Here is a 22,953-nt window from a genome sequence, read left to right as displayed (position 1 = left end):
CAGGGCAATCTAGGAGTTAGGGAAGGACTCAAGCTTAGGTTGTAGGTGTTGTGCCTCTGGTGCCTGCTTTAGATTAGAGTGAAGAACACTGGTGCACTACTCTGGACACTGAACAGGATTGCTGAGGGTATTTGCCCTGGAGGGAGGTTGCCCTATCCTGAAAGAAGAAGGATTTATTTCTCATGAAGAGCCACAGTTGTTTTCCAGCAAGGGCTGCAATTGTGCAGCTCCACCAGGGAACGGTGATAAATGATAGGAGTCTGCCTGTGAGGCTCTTAACGGACACAGGAAAGAAGAATACCCCTCTGGCAGGTTGTATTGCGGCTCCAATTCTTAAAAGTGTTTTCGGAAAATGTATCCCTTTGGTCGCCCCATTACTGATGAGGAGTAGCCCTTTACAGCTCCGTGTCCCGCTCTGCATGCTCCAGTTTAGTCCTTCTGATCCCCAAAGACTAAAACAGTGTTTGTGATAATAATTTTGCTTTCTCTGATATTTGTATTTGGGGTGCTGTTCTTCCTAGAAGAGAAATACCCTGAGTATGCATGGATAAGTACCACACCAACACCTTCTGAACATATTATTGCCACTTTAGCACCTCTCAAAGAAGAGCACCAAGACGTTGCATCAGAGACTAGCTGTTTATAACAACAAAATGTTGGGTGTGTAGATTGCTACCCTCGGTTACACGTCAAAGTGAGAATTTGCTGCCTATGCCTCTGTCCTATGTTGATAATTGTGAGGGTTGGTTCACAATGCTTAGTTTGATCCGCTCAATTTCCCAGCCGGACTCTTTGGAACACGGGAGCACCCGTTTACGTTCTCCGACAATGAATGTGTATCCTCAGCATAGATCCCTGCATGGTGTTTTCCAAGGAGATAGATGATTTGATCGAGTATTCTTGAGTTCCTGTCTCAGAGCGGCAAATGGAGGTAGGAAGGCAAACAGAACAGGGGTGGACAAAGATAAGTTCTCGCAGTTCAATATATCTGAATATTACCAATCTTTCCAAGCTCGCAATGTCACCGACGATAAGCCCATACCCCTGGCAGTGTTGGATGTGCCGGTCCCCTTTTGTGTTCCAGGCACGGGAGACAGAGGTTGGGAACAGCAACGCCACTTCCATATTGTGAATGCCCAAGAGCCCGCTATTGATCCCACCACCCAATGCTTATTTAGTTTGTGGTGAACGTGGTTATGTGTGGCTGCCTGAGGAACGGTTCGGGCGATGCTACCTTTCTTACCTCCTCCCCCAGTTTGTATAGCTCCTTCCAACTACCACAAAACACATTGCCTGCAGCGTAGGGATGCCCCAGTTTTCCTTGCTAAAATGGTTATAAATCCAGACGATATTGACCAAACAGATACTTCCTTGCAACAGTTTACTGACACAATGAAGGGTTTCATACTTTTCTGGGGTCCCATGTTTAATGCCCTCAATATTTGACGTCTGGACAGGGTAGTTGAGGGAGTCATTAATATCAATGCAGGTATACTGACCAATAGTACAGTCGAGCTCCAGGCTACGAGACTTGTCTCGCTTCAAAACTGGATGGTTTTAGACGTCATCTTAGCTGACCGGGGTGGAGCCTGCCGCGTCATAGGCAGCAGTTGCTGTGTGAACATACCGACAGTGCCCAGACTGTATATTCTGCAATACAGAAGTTGCATAGACTAGCTTCTGAAATTCACAAAGACAATTATTGTTGCTGCATGTAGGCCTTAGTTAGCCCGTGCGACTCCATTTTGTATTTCGTAACCACTAAAAGACTGCTTGGGCTCTGCTCACATTAGGCATTACTTCCCTAACACGTTTGCCTCAACTCAAAACTGTACTTCGTTATTATTCTCTTCTGTTCAAGGCTGTAACTTGACTTGCTAATGAACTGTTATTCTGTTTGCACATTAAATGTAAATGTAAATTGATACTTGTATAGCGCACTACCGACCGCAAGGGTCTCAAGGCGCTTGTACGAATACCGCTGTGGAACCCATCCTGGCTTTCCCTGTGAGGCGTCCACTCCTGGGCACCCCCAAGGTGGAGGGCAGGCATCCTTAACGTTGTGGGGGCCGTTGTGGAGATTAAGCAAGCTATTGCCCAGAGTTGTAGAGTGGGACTCCATGATTGGAATAGGCACCGAGGCGAGAATGATCAGGTCTGTGGAATTTTGAGACCAAGACCCGCCGAGGCGGGGAATGGAACCCTGGTCCCGGGCTAGACCTCTGCATCAGGGTCTGCCGCTCTAATCATTGAGCCACACTTCTCCACATTCCAATCTCTTCATCTAGTTCTGCTCCCACGTTAGGAGACACAAACTGGGCACAGTGGCCTTGAAATACTGATAGTGCACCCCTCTGGCAGTTGCTAGCTCATCCCTGAGTACCTCCTTTGTTCATGCCGGGCTCAAGCTGGTAATTTTCCACCAGAGTTTTTCATTCTCTACTGTCTGACCGACTCTTCAGTTTGGGAAGGCATAGCAGATGGTCGTAAGAACCAGTGTGGCCCTAGAGGGCCTGTCCTTCAGCATCCTGAGCTTCTTAAAGGCATAACAATATCAACAGTGTGATTGCCTTTTACAGAGAAACCCACTGCCTCCATGTTTTCCCTAAAAGCAAAGTACTGGTTTCAGCTGCATGCTCCTCGAGAGCCACACTGAGATCAACTTGAGTCTTCTCAGAGAGGGCCCCCACCCTATTTGAAGACCTCTGCTCTATGTGGACAAAGTGAAGCTTACTCTCAAAGAAGCAATACACTTGATCCCAACCATTACCATGGAAGTTTTAAGCAACTTAGAGCAGGCACTGTTGTTCCTGGGGCCCAGTGACTATACACCAGAGGGAGATGCTGGTACCATGTTTGATTAACAGTTGAAAAGGCACTGGTCTTTAAATGTTATGCTGCAAAGAAGTGTGGCACTCAGTACCTACTAGCAAGCAGGCACTTGGTATCTGCTGTGCTCCATTAAAGAGGTCATGAAGAGTAAAAAATGAGTATAGGGCTAAGAAAGTGATGTACTGTAAAAAAACAACTAGTTACCAGGCTAACAAAAATGAAAAACTGAATGAAAGTAAAAAAGTTACCAAGCTCTGCATTACCGGTAAACCTAAAAATCTGCATAGAGGGACAAAATTCACAGGAATGCACTGGAAAGACTAAAGAGTTGTGTATCATTTGAAACCCACAGCTGAAGGTTACTGGCGATTGCCAGTCCTGTTCAGAGTGAAGCTAAATGGAGGTTGTCTTTGCATTCGATACAAGAACTCAAGCCGTCTAGGGAACAGGACTTGTGGCTTCCCCCCACCACAATTGCTTTATGGCTGGGATCAGCACTGCTTAGTATTTCATACCAGAAAGATTTTCAATGACAAACGTCAGTTGCCATTAAGAGGCGTCACAAATGACAAACTAATTAATGCTGCTCGTCAGAAATCATATTCATATAACAACTCCAGGACCGCTAAAAGATCATTCTTTGTGAAGCAGACATATGACATGCTTGGGTCTCTTACCTGGACCTTGGGAAGGATGGACACAATGGACACAATGACACAGAAGATGAGGTTCAGACTGATGAAGACCTTGTTGGCAGTGCACTCGCCAGGCTTGGTGTAGTAAATGTAGAGCACTACAATGGCAGCGATGGTCGCTGCGTACAGGAGGACAGTGAAGACCAGCAGGGCTGTGGAAGGACAAACCATGTATGTGAGAAGGAAGACCTTCTGGGATCTAAAACCAACACTAAGAAATGTAAGGGCCAGAGCAGAGATTTTCCATCAAGCCACTGCCTCTGAAAAGCTATCAGAGCTAAGGCAGAGCTCATCATGAACGTCAAGTACTAAACAAGGCTTTTCCATTCTAGCTCTTTCACCCCTTGTTGTGTAGCAGCCATATCCACTCCTCCCAAATTAGCACCATTCTCCTCAGTACCTGTGTGGCATGGTGTCAATCAGTGCTGTTGAAATGTCTTACGCATAAACAAATCAGATTAATTTGTCACCAAAACAGCATCTTCCGACCTAGAACCCAACATTCCATTAACACAGAAAGTCATTTAAGATGAATAAACACAGGTTTACTCCCCTTATTTGATTTATTTTTGAATTTTATATAGCGCTAGCTGTACCGGAGGGCATCTGAGCACTTTAGAGGTTATGTGAATATGTAAACACGTTTACAAGAGGTACATGAGGGCATTAATAATGTCAAAGTCACACGGCAGTACAGCACTAAGTGGTTATCAAGTCTCAAAGTATAACGCAGGGCACATGGAGGAGAAAGGCATCAGGGATGAGAAGGCAAATGAGCAAAGTCCATATGGCCTTTTTAATTGTCCTTACATTTCTGCATATTGCTATGTATAAACGGAGATGTATTTCCTTGCAACCGTTTCCAGTTCCCTTCTATACTGATAGGGCCATGACTAACGCACGGGCGATATAGCGGGTCAAGTGAAAATGAATTAATTATACGGTCATAGAAATAACTGCTTGGGTCCTTGGGAGATGATCGTCCCACCCTCCCCATCTTGGGAGCAAGCATATGAGTGCGGACGGAGGAAATCATTTGAGGAGGAATCCTATGTAAATATTGTGAGACCTGCATTTTAGGGCGGGCAAGGCAAGCTGAAGAACACATCCAGCTTTTCAACACTGATCACCTTTCCAACATATGTTTAAATTTTACAACATCGTAAACACAGTATTTGTTTGCCAAAAAAACATGATAACACGGTTGAGGAATAGGAAAGGGGTTTACATTTCAAGTCACAATGTTTTGAATTAAGACACAAATTAAAGGAACCAGTTGTAAATTAACTCTAAAGACTACTTATGGGAAAGGAGCTCTAACAGCTAGTGTTGGCGACAGCTTTGACAGCAAGCACCACAATCTCACATAGAGCAGCTACCAACTCAAGAGGAGAGTGTAATGGGTAATGGAACATAAATCACCCATTTCTAGCAGATGATTTTCTGTTACCCCTAGGGCGTGCAGTATTGAACTCCTATTCCCAATAATTTGCTCACGTTTAAAGGACGCCATTTTTTATCTTGCAAGAATTGACAGGTCTCATGGCCACAAACTGTGCAACTAAGGTAATTAAGTACCTCATGCGTCAGTCTGTATCACACAGACAAAGGTTGTTATCTATGTTCTCATGTGGTACAGTGAAAGCCTTTTGTAAGTAATTGTATTACGGATACATTTTAAAGATCTATTGCTTCATTTACTGCATGTCTAGTAACATGCCACACTTAAGAGTGGAATTTAAACAGTGTTTGCATTAGTGATTCTTGTTGTAAATTCATAGAGCATGGCTGTGTTGTGGGTAAGTATAAGAAATGTGCAGAGAGCCATCACTAGCCAGTGACACACAGTGTGCGACTGGGCAGCAGTTTCATCACAAAAGAAATGGACAAAGGTATAATGCTGCATAGCAGCAAAGCATGGTTCTTGGAGACAGACTACTTCTACGTCATCTAGGAGTCTCCCTGTAGCAAAAACAATAGATTATTGTCTCCGCCCTCTCTTACTCTCCCTCCCTTTCGCCTGGATGCTTTGCCACTCAAGTAATTATGCTTTCACTATCTGAGGGTGGATTAGAACCAGGAGGCCATTCACCCCGCTCATTTCACTGTTCACTCAACTAGTACTCTTGGAGATCCCCAGCAGATTGTATTATTACCCGTATGTAGGTAAGGCACTGCTTTCCTTCTCCCGATCCCTTCAATGTCACATGTGAATGCAAGAGCATAAAACTCAAAACGGATCCTCTGCGGCACCCAATGTAACCCCTCTATTTCTGGGACTGCTTCGGCTTGCGATCTGATTTATTAACCACCAACACCATTTTAACATCCACTGACTAGCAAATCTGCATGAATCCTCTCCATCAACTTTACTAAAATCATTTTACGACACGCTTTACAAAGGTCAAATGCCTTTTACATACACCCAAGGCACCAACTTAGTCATCTATCTATCTTTAGTACTGGCAGTAGTGTAATGCAATAATATTACCACCTGATGGTAGTCAATCTGTTACCAGATGAACGTAGACTGCTCCGCATTTCGTACCCACCTGCATACCAGCACTTGGTGTTGCCTTCCTCTGCCCTGTCCAGCCAAGCTTGACTCCATGAGTGTGCAAAGTCGATGAGGAGGACCAGCTGGACAAGGAAGAAAAGGAATCCCCCAACCAGGCCGAAGTAATACCAAACTGGAGAAGGGAGATAAGAGGGCAAGAAAGCCAGTTAGAGTCCTGAGAAAGTAGCCAATTTTAACGGCAGTTACAGTTCCAAGAAGTAACGATGCAAGCATATCACGCAAAAAAAAATTCAAAACTCATCTAAAAGTTATTACAAATTCAAAATATAAAGGTTGACTTCTTGTTTCTTATTTTTTCAATTGGACCTTCATAGATCATATCATTATGATAAATAAAAAAAAGCAATACTTATGCATGCAACCATGAGAGGGTCATTTGAAAACAGTTGTTTCATTTCTAAAGAGTGGACAATGCTCAAAAGACACAATTAAATCTACCAATATAACAGTACAATCTAACCCCGAGTTAGGAACCAAGATTGTGGGGTGTCAAGGCTGCAAACACCTGCTCTAAACTGGCTTCTCTTTGCAAGGGATGTCAAGTGCAATTTAAACATTAACCATAGGAATAAAGAATGTAGGACAGTGATGATTAGAAAACGAAATGTGATCAAAAAGCTTGCAATACTCAAAGGACAAGCAGAGTTGCATCCAAGATAAAGGTGGAGATTAACACAATTTGCAAGCGGAACAAACGGTGAATTAGTTAACTGCCCATGCTTACCTGTCGTAAAGGGTCCATTGGGAATAAAAAAGGCCCCCACTGTGATCCCAACTAGGATCAGGAACTTGAAGAACCAAAACCTATAAAACGCAAGAGAAAGATTGACAGAAATGCTACTGAAAGAAGTGACTCAAATGAAAAGGACAGTAAATTGAGGCCCTGGGGTGAAAACAGGCGGTGCAGTCCTAATGGCGGGGCTGGAATGAGACAGGAGTTGTGCATTCATTCTAGAATTACTCATTGGAGGAATATGCGACCTTGGATTTCAACAGAGACCATAGGCAGCCCCCAAAAGACATCTTCATTATTTCAGAACTTTAAAAAAAGGTTCCAAAGAAGATTCACTATGCAAACGATGCAAGTTAACAATAAAACAAGTAATTTAACAATTAAAATCATTATGATAAAATCCTGCTAATACTTGTTAATATATGAACAAAAACAAGCCTTTCATTCTATCAGCTTAAGTCTTAAGGTTACAGACACGCTCGGAGAGCCATCAAATAAAAATCAAGGGCAAAAGAACCAGGACTAGCCAACGCACTTTTTACAATACATCTTTCACTTTGCCAGGCTCTAGTTAAAACTAGGGGAGAGAGTATTACACGAAGTTACCCAAAAATTCCACAAGATCACACTTGAATTACGCAAGAACGGTAATATTGCATTTAATGCTATTTCTTAGCGCAAAAATGCCCCCTTGTGTCCAAACTGGACGCAAGGATGCATTTTATGATAATAAATAGTGCTAAATGCAACAGAACACAAATAAGGAGATTCGTTTGCTCTTGGGGTAGGATTGTCACCCAACCTACTACCACCATTTAATGCTATTTTCTTAGTACAAAATGCATCCTCGCATCCAAAAGGGAAGGAAGGATGCGTTTTAAGTTAACCGTTCTAAATGCAAATGCTCGCTAAACGTGGTCTTCAGTACAATTCCCCCCCCCCCCCCAATAAAATCATAAAATGATGGTTAAGTATGCAAGGTGGAATAATTGTGGAATTATTGGTAATGTCCGCGTCATACAGTAACACAGAATTACCGAAAATACTCCAATTACTCCGGCGTAATTGAAATTCCACCCAGGTCTATTTAAAACATAGGCACTTTAAACCAATCCTAGGTTTCCTAATCAGTAGACAAATGATAGAAGCCCGAAGATGCAAAATAATTCAATATAAGTAAAGGAGTTTCTAACGAGTTACAGCTTGGCCCATCCTATTCATTACTGAGAATCCCAATTCAACTACCTTTGCTCCCTTAAGCATATGTTCCCTCCACAAATTCCGCTCTTAACTTACACAGAACAACATGTTTCAGTGGTTCTAAATAGGTTAGGCATTACGCTGCATCTTAATTTCTGTATGATTCATACTGTGGTATGTGGCAGAAGAGTATATTAGCTGTCACCAATGTGTCAAACTTACAAGGAAATGTTGCAAAACTCACCCATTCTGAATTGCAGCTCTTGGGTCTCTGCTGCTTCGCACACAGATCATAATCAGTGCGAAGAGGAAGAAGAAAGCTGCCATAGCAAAGCACATCCGGTACACAGCCTTATGGCCAACGACGACGCCGCAGTTCACAGATCCATGGATGGTTGTGGAGGTGTCGCAGAACCACGGGATCTGTAGCCAAACAGCACATGTTCAGAACAGCTCTACAGCTACTCAACCCCAAAAGCTAAGGACTAAGTGATGTGCAGTTTGAGGGCATTAGAAATCAGCTGGTAGTTTTCGAATAAAATCAAAGAGCAAACCAATTGCTCACCCAAACAAGCATTTGCAATGCAAAAGGTCTCGCATTAGGAAAGTTTGAGATATTGGTACTGTAAATGGCACATTTTTTATTTATGTGTTGGTTTGGAAAATAGTGAAATTACGGTAATAGCTTTGTCATTTACAATGCCAATAGTTTTAACTTTCGCAAATGTGACACCCATAGCATTTGTAATGCAATATGTGTTGTATTTACATGACTTAGATGTATTGATATTACAAATAAAAATGTTTTTTTAATACTTAAATAAAAGTTATTGTAATTTATAATGGCAATAGCTTTTGTAAATAACTTTTGTAAAGATTATGTTCATTGTATTTTGTGACGAAAATCCAAGAACAGAAGTGAACTATTAACATATTTTTGTGACATTTGTAATAAAGCTTGAAACATTGAGAGAACATATTTGAACTAGTTGTTGTTGAATGGTTGCACAGATTGATGCTGTGGTGGCTCTGAGTGATGTTATGGTGGCAATGAGTGATGCTGTGGAGTTCAGTGATGCTGTGGTAGCGCATAGTGATGTTGTGGTGCCCCTGAGTGATGCTGTGGTGGGGCTCAGTGATGCTGTGGTGGTGCGAAAGATAGAGTGAGTGCGATAGATAGAGCGAGGGCGATAGATAGAGTGAGGGCGATCGATAGATTGAGGGCGATAGATAGACAGATAGATAAAGTGTATTTATGTTGCATTGAGTAGAGTAAATATGAGGTGTGTAATTATATGGCACTGAGTGGTATATGTGGAGTGTATTTACGTTGCATTGAGAAGAGTGCAATTATGTGGCTTGTAATTTTGTGGCACTGAGTGGTAATATGGAAAGTGTATGTTGTATTCAGTAGAGTGTAATTTTGTGGCGTGTAATTATGTGGCACTGAGTGGTATTTGGAGTGTATGTTGCATTGAGTGCAGTGTAATTATGTAGCATATAATTATGTGGCACGGAGTGATATTGTGTAGAGTGTGTGTTGCATTCAGCAGAGTGTAATTATGTGGTGTGTAATTATCTTGCACTGAGTAGTATTTGGAGTGTCTGTTGGGTGCAGTGTAATTATGTTGCATATAATTATGTGGAACTGAGTGGTATTATGGGGAGGTTATGTTGTATTCAGTAGAGTGTAATTGTGTGGCATGTAATTATGTGGCACTGAGTGGTATTGTTTGGAGTGTATGTTGCATTGAGTGCAGTGAAATTATGTAGCATATAATTATGTGGCACTGAGTGTTATTGTGTGGAGTGTGTGTTGCATTCAGTAGAGTGTAATTACGTGGTGTTTAATTATGTGGCACTGAGTGGTATTTGGAGTGTATGTTGCATTGAGTGCAGTGTAATTATGTTGTATATAACTATGTGGCACTGAGTGATATCTGGAGTGTATGTTGCATTGATTGCAGTGTGTGTACTTATGTGGCGTGTAATTATGTGGCACTGAGTGGGATTTGGAGTGTATGTTGCATTGAGTGCAGTGTAATTATGTGGCGTGTAACTATGTGGCACTGAGTGGTATTTGGAGTGTATGTTGCAATGAGTGCAGTGTAATTATGTGGTGTGTAATTATGTGGCACTGAGTGGTATTTGGAGTGTATGTTGCATTGAGTGCAGTGTAATGATGTGACGAGTAATTATGTGGCACTGAGTAGTATTTGGAGTAATTGTTGCATTGAGTGCAGTGATGTGGTGTGTAATTATGTGGCATGGAGTGGTATTTGGAGTGTATGTTGCATTGAGTGCTGTGAAATTATGTAGCATATAATTATGTGGCACTGAGTGTTATTGTGTGGAGTGTGTGTTGTATTCAGTATAGTGTAATTATGTGGTGTTTAATTATGTGGCACTGAGTGGTATTTGGCGTGTATGTTGCATTGAGTGCAGTGTAATTATGTTGTATAACACTATGTGGCACTGAGTGATATTTGGAATGTATGTTGCATTGAGTGCTGTGTAATTATGTGGCGTGCAATTATGTGGAACTAAGTGGGATTTGGAGTGTATGTTGCACTGAGTGCAGTGTAATTATGTGGCGTGTAATAATGTGGCACGGAGTGATATTTGGAGTGTATGTTGCATTGGGTGTAGTGTAATTATGTGGCACGGAGTGGTATTTGGAATGTATGTTGCATTGATTGCAGTGTGTGTAATTATGTGGAGTGTAATTATGTGGCACTGAGTGGTATTTAGAATGTATGTTGCATTGAGTGCAGTCTAATTATGTAGCGTGTAATTATGTGGCACTGAGTGGTTTTTGGAATGTATGTTGCATTGAGCGCAGTGTAATTATGTGGCATGTAATTATGTGGCACTGAGTGGTATTTTGAATGTATGTTGCATTGATTGCAGTGTGTGTACTTATGTGGCGTGTAATTATGTGGCACTGAGTGGGCTTTGGAGTGTATGTTGTATTGAGTGCAGTGTAATTATGTGACGTGTAATTGTGGCACTGAGTGGTATTTAGAGTGTATGTTGCGTTGAGCGCAGTGTAATTATGTAGCATATGATTATGTGGCACTGAGTGGTATTGTGTGGAGTGTGTTGCATTCAGTAGAGTGTTATTATGTGGTGTGTAATTATGTGGTACAGAGTGTTATTTGGTGTGTATGTTGCATTGTGTGCAGTGTAATTATGTTGCATATAACTATGTGGCACTGAGTGGTATTTGGAGTGTATGTTGCATTGAGTGCAGTGATGTGGTGTGTAATTATGTGGTATTTGGAGTGTATGTGACATTGAGTGCAGTGTAATTATGTGGTGTGTAATTATGTGGCACTGAGTGGTATATGGAGTGCATGTTGCATTGAGTGCTGTGTAATTATGTGGCATTGAGTGGTATTTGGAGTGATTGTTGCATTGAGTGCAGTGATGTGGTGTGTAATTATGTGGCATTGAGTGGTATTTGGAGTGTATGTGACATTGAGTGCAGTGTAATTATGTGGTGTGTAATTATGTGGCACTGAGTGGTATAAGGAGTGTATGTTGCATTGAGTGCTGTGTAATTATGTGGCACTGAGTGGGATTTGGAGTGTATGTTGCATTGAGTGCAGTGTAATTATGTGGCACTGAGTGGGATTTGGAGTGTAGTAATTATGTGGCACTAAGTGGTATTTGGAGTTTATGTTGCATTGAGTGCAGTGTAATTATGTGACACTGAGTGGTATTTGGAGTGTATGTTGCATTGAGTGCAGTGTAATTATGTGGTGTGTAATTATGTGGCACTGAGTGATATTTGGAGTGTATGTTGCCTTGAGCGCAGTGTAAATATGTAGCATATAATTATGTGGCACTGAGTGGTATTGTGTGGAGTGTGTGTTGCACTGAGTAGAGTGTAATTATGTGGCACTGAGTGGTATTTAGAATGTATGTTGCATTGTGTGCAGTGTAATTATGTTGCATATAACTATGTGGCACTGAGTGGTATTTGGAGTGTATGTTGCATTGAGTGCAGTGATGTGGTGTATAATTATGTGGTATTTGGAGTGTATGTGACATTGAGTGCAGTGTAATTATGTGGTGTGTAATTATGTGGCACTGAGTGGTATATGGAGTGTATGTTGCATTGAGTGCTGTGTAATTATGTGGCATTGAGTGGTATTTGGAGTGATTGTTGCATTGAGTGCAGTGATGTGGTGTGTAATTATGTGGCATTGAGTGGTATTTGGAGTGTATGTGACATTGAGTGCAGTGTAATTATTTGGTGTGTAATTATGTGGCACTGAGTGGTATATGGAGTGTATGTTGCATTGAGTGCTATGTAATTATGTGGCACTGAGTGGGATTTGGAGTGTATGTTGCAGAGTGCATTGTAATTATGTGGCACTGAGTGGGATTTGGAGTGTAGTAATTATGTGGCACTAAGTGGTATTTGGAGTTTATGTTGCATTGAGTGCAGTGTAATTATGTGGCACTGAGTGATATTTGGAGTGTATGTTGCCTTGAGCGCAGTGTAAATATGTAGCATATAATTATGTGGCACTGAGTGGTATTGTGTGGAGTGTGTGTTGCACTGAGTAGAGTGTAATTATGTGGCACTGAGTGGTATTTGGAGTGTATGTTGCATTAGAGTGCTGTGTAATTGTGTGGGCGTGCACATCTAAAACAACCATGTCTTTAGCAGTCTCTCGAAGCTGGTTAGCTCACCTCAGGCCCTAATGTTCTGTACAATTAGTTTGGAAAAGTGGCAACAGCGTTGCCATATACGAGGCATGAGAACCAGAAAAGAACAGAGATTGGCACATGTCACAGGGGTTTCACTCCCATATAAGCCTGCCGAAATCATACACACACACACCAGATATAGGAGTCAAAGTGGGTGGCGACCTTCTGGCCTAATGTCAAGAAGGATGGTGGTGGTGGGGTCAAGCCGGCGAGGAGAGATATATATTATATATATAAGAGAGAAAGAGAGAGAGAATTGTCAAGCAGCTTACAAGACATTTTACCAGCAGACAGGTAAAGAAAATGACAAAACAAACTGGGAACTCAAGTAAACTTAGGTTGGGGGCTGGAAAGAATATGGCACAAATTACCGAGATATGCAGAAAAGAAACATCCGATTGGGATGCAGCACTATCTAAAAAGGGTAATTACTGTACAGTACAGCCTTTTCGGTCCCATTACAGGAGAACAGTCCGAGGACTCAAACAGGATACAACCAATAAGAGAACAATGCAGCCACTAACGTCGATTGCTCCTAAAAGGTGGACAGCATCTCCAAGCCATGAGCAGGTGTTCCGTCGGCAGAGTAACTATTCCAGACTCGATATTCAAAAGGCATGGCGGTAGGAGGAAGAAGACGAAACAACTGCCTAACAATGCAAGTATGATAAAGTAACGGTAGAAACAGACACTGTATTTGTACACAAGTAGGTCGACACCATTAATGAAGAATAGAGGTTACAAAACTAACAATAATGTTCACGCAATAAAGTTTCACTTTTCCGGTATCTCCTGGTATAATGTAAGGGGCGAGAGTCACTGTGTAAACATCTTACTGCAGTCTCACAAAACCTCGACCTGCACCAACACAAAGCTGCACGTGGTACAAAGACAAGCACACCGCTCTTGAACAAATAATTATAACAGTGGAAGCACTGCAAAGAATCCGAAAAACATGGGCTCAGTTTATTCAAAGACCCATATACGATAGGCCCTGGTACCTTGCCGATCTTATTATCCACCACTTCTTTTCAGACACTTTTTTTGGTTCGAGTAAGCCACACTATCACCTTTACGATTCTACCGCCCATGACCCAGAGGCCTCGGCTCATCGAAGACTTCCCCACTTCGGAACTCAGTAGTAACAAGGATTAAAGCAAGCTGTATAATTAAGACAGTCCCAGTAATCATAAAATAAAGCACAAACGACTTACTTCTGTAAATAAAGTATAATAAAAAAGAAACCTTAGATGACATGTTTCCAAAACTGCAACACTTCTTTAACCACATGGCTGCTGCAGGGATTTTTGCGCTGTGCTGCAAATGATCATTTTGCTGTTTACATGACGAGCTCAGCTCGTCATCAGCACACGACACCCGTGGGTGATGACGAGCTGAGCTCGTCATCAGCATCGAAAGGGTTAATGACTCAGTGCATCTAAAACAAGCTGGAGGCGGCTCTGGCGCAGCACGTCGTCTTCTGGAGACGTGCGAGTTCACAGAGCATAATCGGCTCGTGCACAGGCCAGTAGCCGCTCGTTCACAGCTCTATCTCCCTTGCCAGTTAGCACAGTGACTATAGAACTCGCGCTGGCGGGAGCGCTTCGCGCTCCAACACCAGCTCGACCTAAAAAAACAAGAACAAAAACAAGCAGCCTAATGCCCATAAGTAGGACAACGATTTCCAACTCAGCACATGAGCATATTGCCTGATCATTCTGAGGGACCCTACAGGTGAACAGCAGACTACTCAACACACCAGTACCTCTGGCAGCTGAACATGGCTGGGAAAGTCAGGTGAATATCAGACTTCCTACCGAGGTGCATGGTAAATAAGGTGCACATTCATCACAGAGTACCAAGAGTGCAAACTTTGACCTTACTTCCACCAGACTTAAAGGACACGGCACCACAGAGGGAGAAACAATGAAACTCTCGTATTATGCGCAGTACAAAACTGTTCTATTTTCAAAGCATAATAGGGAGGAAACAGAGCCCACAAAAAAGAAACTCCCAGCTAGTGATGCTGATCTACCGTTACTCGAGTCAAGTACAATATGCTCAAATTAGTACTAACCTTAAATCTATTTTATGATCTAGACAGGCACACGTGAGGGTCACTTTTTAAATTCTTTACTTGGGGTTTTGTACAAGTTACTGTGTGTTTGATTACACCTTCAAAACATCAAGAGATAGAAATTTATAAGGGAAGAGTTAATATAATAAACGGAGTGAGCAACAGTGGTGGTGTATTTTTTCACAGAAAGTTAATTTCAGAGCACAAGTTGTTACAAATATTACGGTCTGCTTTGTTGGCAGATACAAACGAGATGGACTGATGTATTGTGTGAACACCAAGCGACTTCCACTTGTAAGCCAAATGTGGTTTCAGGCTTGCTAGACCGAGGCTAATCTCAAACAACTGGATACGGTTACTAAAAAAGTAATCTGGTACCCAACCTTTATGTTACCAGTGCAATATGTGTTCAGAACACAGAGACAGCACACTAGTGAGGCTCACTTGGGAACCTCACATTCAAAAGCCAGCATTCAAATTTGACTTTTTAAGTGCCATGCCACCTCCCACCCATCTTAGAAGGCAATTATTTGTTGAAACATTTATAACCCATCTCAAATAAAAGGATATTCTTACCTTTTGGAGTCCTACTTCGACTCCTGGAGCTATCATGATTATCGCCACAATGGTGCCCATCAGTAAAAAGATGGAGAAGGCAAGGCGAGTAATGGTAGAGCTCTTTGTGGAGGGGCAGCAGCCACAGAGGAGGCAAGGCGCACTGCCACACAGACATGATACCTGAAATAAAAGACATGTATGTGAGAGGTAGCAGCCCACTAAAAGTCAATCAAAACATCTGATCATGGTGAAGTATTCTGTGCTAGGTGAGAGGCAATGAAGGCAAGTGAGAGGGAATATGGGCGAGTCAATGGTATGGAGGGGAGAAGAGAGACAGCAAAGAGAAGGGGAGAGACAATGGAGAGAAATGGAAAATACCACTTCAAAATAACGGAGACAGAGGCATGTAGAATGATTCATTAAAGAAGCAATGTGGAAATACCCAAAACAGCCAAGCGCTTGGCTGCTATCCATTAGTAAATGGGGAACAAGTTAACTATAGCTGAATAGCACCAAGAAAGAGGCCATTCTCCTACACCACAATCACATGCTCCAGTGTCTCAATACTGCAACTCACATGACTCAACTAATTTGTTCCCAAACTTTCTTCTGATAAAACCACAAGGGACAAATAGGAGGCCAACCTCCACAAAAACACTCAAACCATCTTTATCAACCGTGCAAAGTTCTTCAGAACCTATCAAACTACAAATATCCTGCTTTTATCCTCAGACGCTCTTGCTTTTCTACTCTTAGCTTTGTTATACCTTCTCAATGCTCCATCCCTACTGAAGTCTCCCATGACTATGCCAAGGCTCTACATGCTTTGCTAAAGTATTACCAGATTCCAAAATCTCCAATCAGCATATGCACAATTCGAACAGCACATTACTGGCTACCAATTTGAACCTAGAAAAAATGTAATGCCCATGTGCTGTGCTTTACCAAGAATTGAATAATCATTGTGTTACACCCCCAACTCTTGAGCAAAATAAAATCACCAAAAAATCAAGAGAACTCTGCGATCTGCCAAGATGCCCCCATATACCTAGACTACCCCCATCCAGTCATAAAGACAAGCCGACTTGTGTGTTTGTACCTGTGTGTGTGTGTGGAGAAGAAGAGTACACAAACATAAGAATGGACAAAGGGAACCCAAACTACCACTTAAACGAATCACTATGGGGGTGGGGAGGAAAGAGGGGGGTTGTAGCTGAACATGGCCATCACTTTTCGAAAGAGCTGTGCTCAGAGTCCACACCACCAAACATTATCCGAATCTGTGCAATGCCATACAACCAGTGAGCAGCTGTGGCAATGGAGGGGCTACCAGCAGAGTTTGAGGGGGCAGGGGTGACTTGTCACCATAAGGGCACTAGCTATCGAGGCGCCCAACCCTGTATTTCAGCTTTCACATGGTTTCAGTACTCCATCATAGGCCATTCCAGTGCTATTGAGTACTGTGCCGCAGACCATGTACAGTCTGAAGAGCGGCCTGGGCCATATGGCAGGTTTTGCCACACCAAGGCGACATTGGCATAGGCTCCTATCCACTGTTAATATACAGTGACTGCCCTGCGCCTGGAGAAACATGGAACAATATAATACTGAAGAAGGCAGCTCACGAGGGAAGCCCTGCGGCCAGCAACTTGAACTTGGCCAGGCACAGACTGTAACCCACTGACTCTTTACAATCCGCTGACCTGAAAAAAAAACGAGAAGGCAACTGGGTACAGTGGACCAAGGAGCAGCGCTGGATTGAGCAGCCTGACTTACTATTAAATTTGGAATACGCACTTTGCTCCATGCTGCGTAAGGGGATTTCATTTTGCCTCATTCTGCACTATTATGGCCGCAAGTTCACTCCCCCATATATATCTATCGATCTAACACACACACTCTCAATAAGGGACATAAGATCTGGGTGAGGCGGGCCAAAGTCTTGATCATATAGCCACCGATTGCAGATTCGATCTAACCAGATAATCCTGCTGAATTCATTTAGTTGCACTGTGCAGGCTGCTGTATGTTGCAGCCTATTCAATCCCTAGGCTGCTCCCCTTACTTCACTTGTCCTTCTGACAAACTAGACATGATATTGGCAGCTACTGCCGAGACTCACATGGCCATGGGTGCGAAGATGGGCGTTACCAATTGATTTAACTACCTTTTGTGAAAACTACCATAAACTACCTATCTGGTAGTCACCAGTAAGAAGTCACCCGCACAGAACAGCACCCTTGCACAGACTTGGACCCGTAAATCCAGGACTTTAATGAAGGAGGCAGATTTATGGAGGGCAGATTAGAAAGCTGCTTGCGACTAAACAATCTATACATAGTTGGGTTGACCGTGGAGCTTGAAGGCAACAATGCTACTAGTTATATGGAAGAGTGGATGTGGTCAGATGTTGCACCTTTGTCTTTGTTTCCCTTGTTAGCAGTGGTTCACTCTGAGTGCCCACGAAGCACCCACGGCCTGAGCAGACCGTGAGGCCAATAGTAACAAGAATCCTAAATTACTGCAACAGAGGTTATCCTGGTGGCTGCTAGGAAGATGGGTCTTATGAAGGTGTAAAAATGTCCGGGGATCTTTACTTACTACACTATTGCTGTACAACACAAGCATGGATCATTTCTACAAGTTAGAAAAAATGGAGGTGTCCAGACTTAAAAAGTGTGCTACTGTTTCTGTCAACGCTTCAAGTGGGTGCCCATCACCATACTTCTTTTTTCAACGTTCTGGAGACAACAAGGGGCTGGGTGGAGACATATGAATCCCCTGCTTCGCTGGTAGTGCAACCTGCTGGTACTCTGAAACCTCAATGAAGCCAATCAAAGGGGACTCCATACCCACTTGCAAAGGACAGGACGCAAGGTTCCTTCTGCATCTCAAGTGCGAGTGAAGCAACAGAATTCAGAAACTACGGAAGTAGCCTGGAGGGCACTTTTCCAATCTCCATCATTGTTTTTTTCTGATTAGACTACTTCTGGGGAGGATTTTCAAATCAGAAGGAAACAACTGTAGTGCAACACCAACAACGATGGTTATAGTGCAGACAGCTAACTAACTTAAATCTACAATAACCTTTTTGAAATATGTGTGTGTATATATATATATATATATATATATATATATATATATATATATATATATATCTCTCTGAAAAAACCATAGGTTTCAGACATGTTATAGTTAGGAATTGGCATTTAAAAAACCTTAGAAATTCACTGAAAAAACAATAGGTTTCAGGAGTGTTATAGTCAGCTGGACATTTCACTCTTACAAAACCATTGAAATTCCTCAGTTCTAGTTAGTTGTACTAACTATAACTCGCGCCTCGCAATCCACTGCTTATGAGGTCACATATTACATCATTCATGACATGGTCAGTGACATCACTGATGGCATCATACAGTGAATGTGGTTTGGTTCGATATTTATTATATATAGCAATCTGCATTGAAGAATGAGTGGATGTATAAGTGTCAGGATGGAGGATTTAGTAGCACTGTGATTGACTGTCTAAGTGACTAAAGGGTTTCACTAATATATGAGATAGTGATCAAACTGTGTGAATATCTGTTTCACTTTATCTCTTGTTGTGTAAACTACTACATAAGTTGGTTACTAGCTATGTGAAAGTCTATATTAGTATTAATTAGTTAAATGAGTATCTGTATGGGATATTGAATATGTGTGTGGTTGGGTGGGAGGTGTGGGACTGTCCAAAGATGTGTAAATAGTTGATTTAATAGGTTCAGGAGGTTAAGACTGCACGTGGAAACACTTGTTTGGGTGAGTGAATCTCTTTATTGGTGTGGTGATTAGTAAATATATTTCTCAATGACATGTCCAACAAAGTAGAAAAATAAAAGGCAGTGTATGTGACAGTTATTTATAAATAAGTATACTTAAGACTCGGTGATTGTATCGAAAACTGTATACTTGCAATAGTGATTTTATAACACACTAAGCACAAGTTACTATCTATATGAATAAATAAAGTGGTGTTTGTATAAGTGTGTAGCTTATTAAATGTAGGTATGATCAATTGTTTGCATAAGTGAGTAGGATGACTGCATAAGTAAATAGCATGTGTGCTGGTGTGCAATGTCGATAAAAGGTGTATAAGTATATTTAATAGTGTTCTATTGATCTTTGTTAGCATGTATGAGTGAATCTATAGGTAAGTGTTTAGATGTAGGAATCACTGAGTGGGTTTTTAGAAACTTGTATTGGTGTGTCAATGGTTTCAAATTAGGTTCTCCATATTTTATAATGAGTGTTGAAAGGTTATGCTAGTGTATGATAAGGTGTATCAGATTATCACGTATATGATGTCATCAGTGATGTCATCATTGATGTCACCGACCATATCATGAATTATGTAATATGTGACATCATCAGCAGTGGATTGCGGGCATGCGAGATATAGTTAGTACAACTAACTATAACGGAGGAATTTCAATGGTTTTGTACGAGAAATGTCCAGCTAACTATAACACCCCTGAAACCTATGTTTTTTTCAGTGAATTTCTAAGGTTTTCTAAATGCTAATTCCTAACTATAACATGTCTGAAACCTATGTTTTTTTCAGTGAATTTAAGGGTTTTTTCAATGCCAATTTTTAAATGGATTAAATGTTATATTTATTTATTTTATACTGATTTACTACATTTTTTTAAAAACTATTCATGTTTAGATATTTTTGAATTACATTATACATTACATTACAAAATATACTTCCTCAGAATGGATTACTTTAGTTTAAATACAGAATGGATTACTTTAGTTTAAATACTTTGCAAATAGGCAATAGACTTAAGTACAGTAGTTGTTGTTGCAATGGGCAACACGATTTAAAACACAATGCAACATTGACCTCAATGTGAATTTCTAATTAAATGCAATTAGTTACTTTATGGATTACTTTTCTAACCACAGAACTGGATCCTAGATTCAGTCCTGGGACATCTCCTGTAAACAGTTGAGTAAAAGCGTTTTGGTTACAGTAGTTATTTTTAAGGAATATTATTATATTTTAAAAGTGGACACTGAGAAATGTTTTCACATAGAATCACCAATGTTATCCTATGGGCGGAAATTCACTTAGCAGGTAAGTAGTGTTATTGTTACTTTTTCTTACTCAGTGATGGATCCTGGATCCAGCACTGGTGCATCTCCTGTAAACAGCTGAAAGAATGGGTTTAAGTCATACAGGCGATTTTTAAGGAATATTTTCAGTTTGTGAAAATAGACACAAACTTTTCTTGTGAAAACCAGACAATGGATTCCAGTGTAAGGAAATACAAGTTACTGGTAAGTACTGTTAGAATTCCTTTTCAGGATCAGTGCTGGGCTAAAAGATGCAGCACTGGGTTCTCTCCTGATAACAGGTGAGTAAATCGGAATTTGTTGTTCTGATCATTTTATAGGAATATTTAAAAGTTCCAAAACTCCACACATAAAAGAATTTCCAAGTGACACCAGTCAATGTTAGCCTATGGAAGGAAATTCAAGTTACTAGTAAGTATGGTTAGAATTACTTTTCAGGATCAGTACTGGGCTCAAATATGCAGCACTGAGGTCTTTCCTGATAACAGGTGAGTAAATCAGAATTCGTATTTCGGTTGATTTTAGAGGAATATTAGTAAGTTTCAAAAATCAACACAAAGAAACTCTTTCAGCAAAAAGCAAGCAATGATATCCTATGGAAGGAAATTCAAGGTACTGGTAAGTACGGTTAGAATTACTTTTCAGGAACAGTACCGGGTTTAAAGATGCAGCACTGAGGTCTCTCCTGATAACAGGTGAGTAAATCGAAATTCGTAGTTTGGCATATTTTAGAGGAATATTTGTAAGTTTAAAAAATCAACACTTAAAAACTTTTTCAGCAAAAAGCAGGCAACGATATCCTATGGAAGGAAATTCAAGGTACTGGTAAGTACAGTTAGAATTACTTTTCAGGATCAGTACTGGGCTCAAATATGCAGCACTGAGGTCTCTCCTGATAACAGGCGAGTACATTACAATTCGTAGTTCGGCTGATTTCAATTCGGTCCAGCATATATAGAGCCACTTTCCTACACCATCCCCTCCCTTCACCACTGTGCAAACACACCCTCTAGCGCGTTTTAAGTTGTGAAAATAATTCCCCTTCAATCCGGAGGGTCCCTAGAGTCCAACTAGCCCACTAGGTACATCCAGTAAGCGCCACAGAGCTGCATAACGGAGAGATGTAAAAAGGGGCACGGCCTGCACCACCTCTCTGCAACGCAGCGGCGCTTTCTGGTAGCACCTGGTGGGCTAGTTGGCCCCCATGGTCCCTCATGATTGAAGTGGAATTAATTCCCCAAGTTAAAACGCGCCACAGGGCGTGTTTGCACACATCACCTCAAGCCCCGTCCCCTCTCTTCACCACTATGTAAACGCACCCTGTGGCTGTTCTAAGTTGAGAGAGTAAGTCCCCTTCAATCCTAAGGGTCCCTAAGGTCAAAGTAGCCGACCAGGTACCTCCAACAGAGGTAGAACCGAGGCAAAAGAAACCAACACTTCCTGATTTGGAGTGTTGACAGCCAATTAGAATACAGCTCGTGCACCGCAGGGTGCGCTTAGGATGCGCGGATCCTGCGCGGCCATAGATATACATGTACCTTTAAATGTGATTTTCTCAGAAACTACTGAACGGAATTACACCATTTAAGCAAAAGCCACGAGTCTGAACTGAGGACTACCTCTTAGGCAAATTTGGTGTCATTCCGTTCAGAAGTTCTGGCTGTAGCTGCGGCTAAAGGCCCTTATGGAAAATTGCATGGGGAAAACACGTTTTGGGACCCCCTTTTGTCTCGGCTCCTGCTACAAGAATCATCCCAAGACTTTCAGGATAGGAGCGGATCGGAGCTGGCAATTAGTTTTGAAAATTTCGCGAAGATTCATCAACCAGCGCCAAAGTTACTCCAAATAGAATGTTGCAGATTTCCTATGGAAATTAGGTCCTAACTATAACTACCTATTGGGGACCGATATATATATCATCCACAAAGTGATCCTTTTCACAGCGAGCTCTGGCAGTGGGTGCTTGGCGTAGAAGCCGGATCTTGGCTTCGAAATTCAATTTTGGAAAGAAATATGCACAGCACTCCAGAGTGAAGGTCTTTTCACTTGTTTATTCAAAAACGAACCCAACCAACGCGTTTCAGCCTTCTCGGCTTTGCTCACGGTTAGTGAGTTTTCTTTTTCAACACTATTTAAGCCTAGTCGGCCATTATGAGGCATTCTGGGCATTGTAGTGATTGTTAATTTCGATAATCAAAATCATATTAAAAGAAAAAGAAAGAATTCATTTACATTCACTGTCCTTTCGTGGAGGTTTTTAAACATTCGATATGTTCTGCAATTCTGCTAACATTATGTAAACTATACATAATTCTCATTTTTAATTAATTACAGTTTGACTTGTGTATCAAATTTATCCGAGTATAGTACTCGTGAGTATTCATTTTTACAATGCTACAGGTCTGTGTAAAAGTTGTAATAACGTATAGTACTAGAGATT

At 41.5% G+C, this 22,953-nt stretch overlaps 1 protein-coding gene across 1 annotated transcript in view; it reads right to left on the bottom strand.

Annotated features, from left to right (window-relative positions):
• The window catches only part of SERINC2 (serine incorporator 2), a 240,214-nt gene that overhangs the window by 139,125 nt on the left and 78,136 nt on the right, over window positions 1-22,953 (bottom strand). Inside the window, exons 2-6 of the mRNA XM_086956856.1 lie at window positions 15,414-15,575; window positions 8,283-8,461; window positions 6,830-6,909; window positions 6,080-6,217; window positions 3,510-3,679 (exon numbers count right to left, since the gene is read on the bottom strand). Coding sequence (XP_086812982.1) covers window positions 3,510-3,679; window positions 6,080-6,217; window positions 6,830-6,909; window positions 8,283-8,461; window positions 15,414-15,575 — 729 coding nt within the window. The remainder of the gene's footprint in view (window positions 1-3,509; window positions 3,680-6,079; window positions 6,218-6,829; window positions 6,910-8,282; window positions 8,462-15,413; window positions 15,576-22,953) is intronic.

Source organism: Lissotriton vulgaris, chromosome 2_1, assembly GCF_964263255.1.
Source record: "Lissotriton vulgaris chromosome 2_1, aLisVul1.2, whole genome shotgun sequence".
Taxonomy (NCBI): domain Eukaryota; kingdom Metazoa; phylum Chordata; class Amphibia; order Caudata; family Salamandridae; genus Lissotriton; species Lissotriton vulgaris.
The sequence above is the reverse complement of the archived record's forward strand: the minus strand, read 5'-3'. Positions and strand labels throughout refer to the sequence as shown.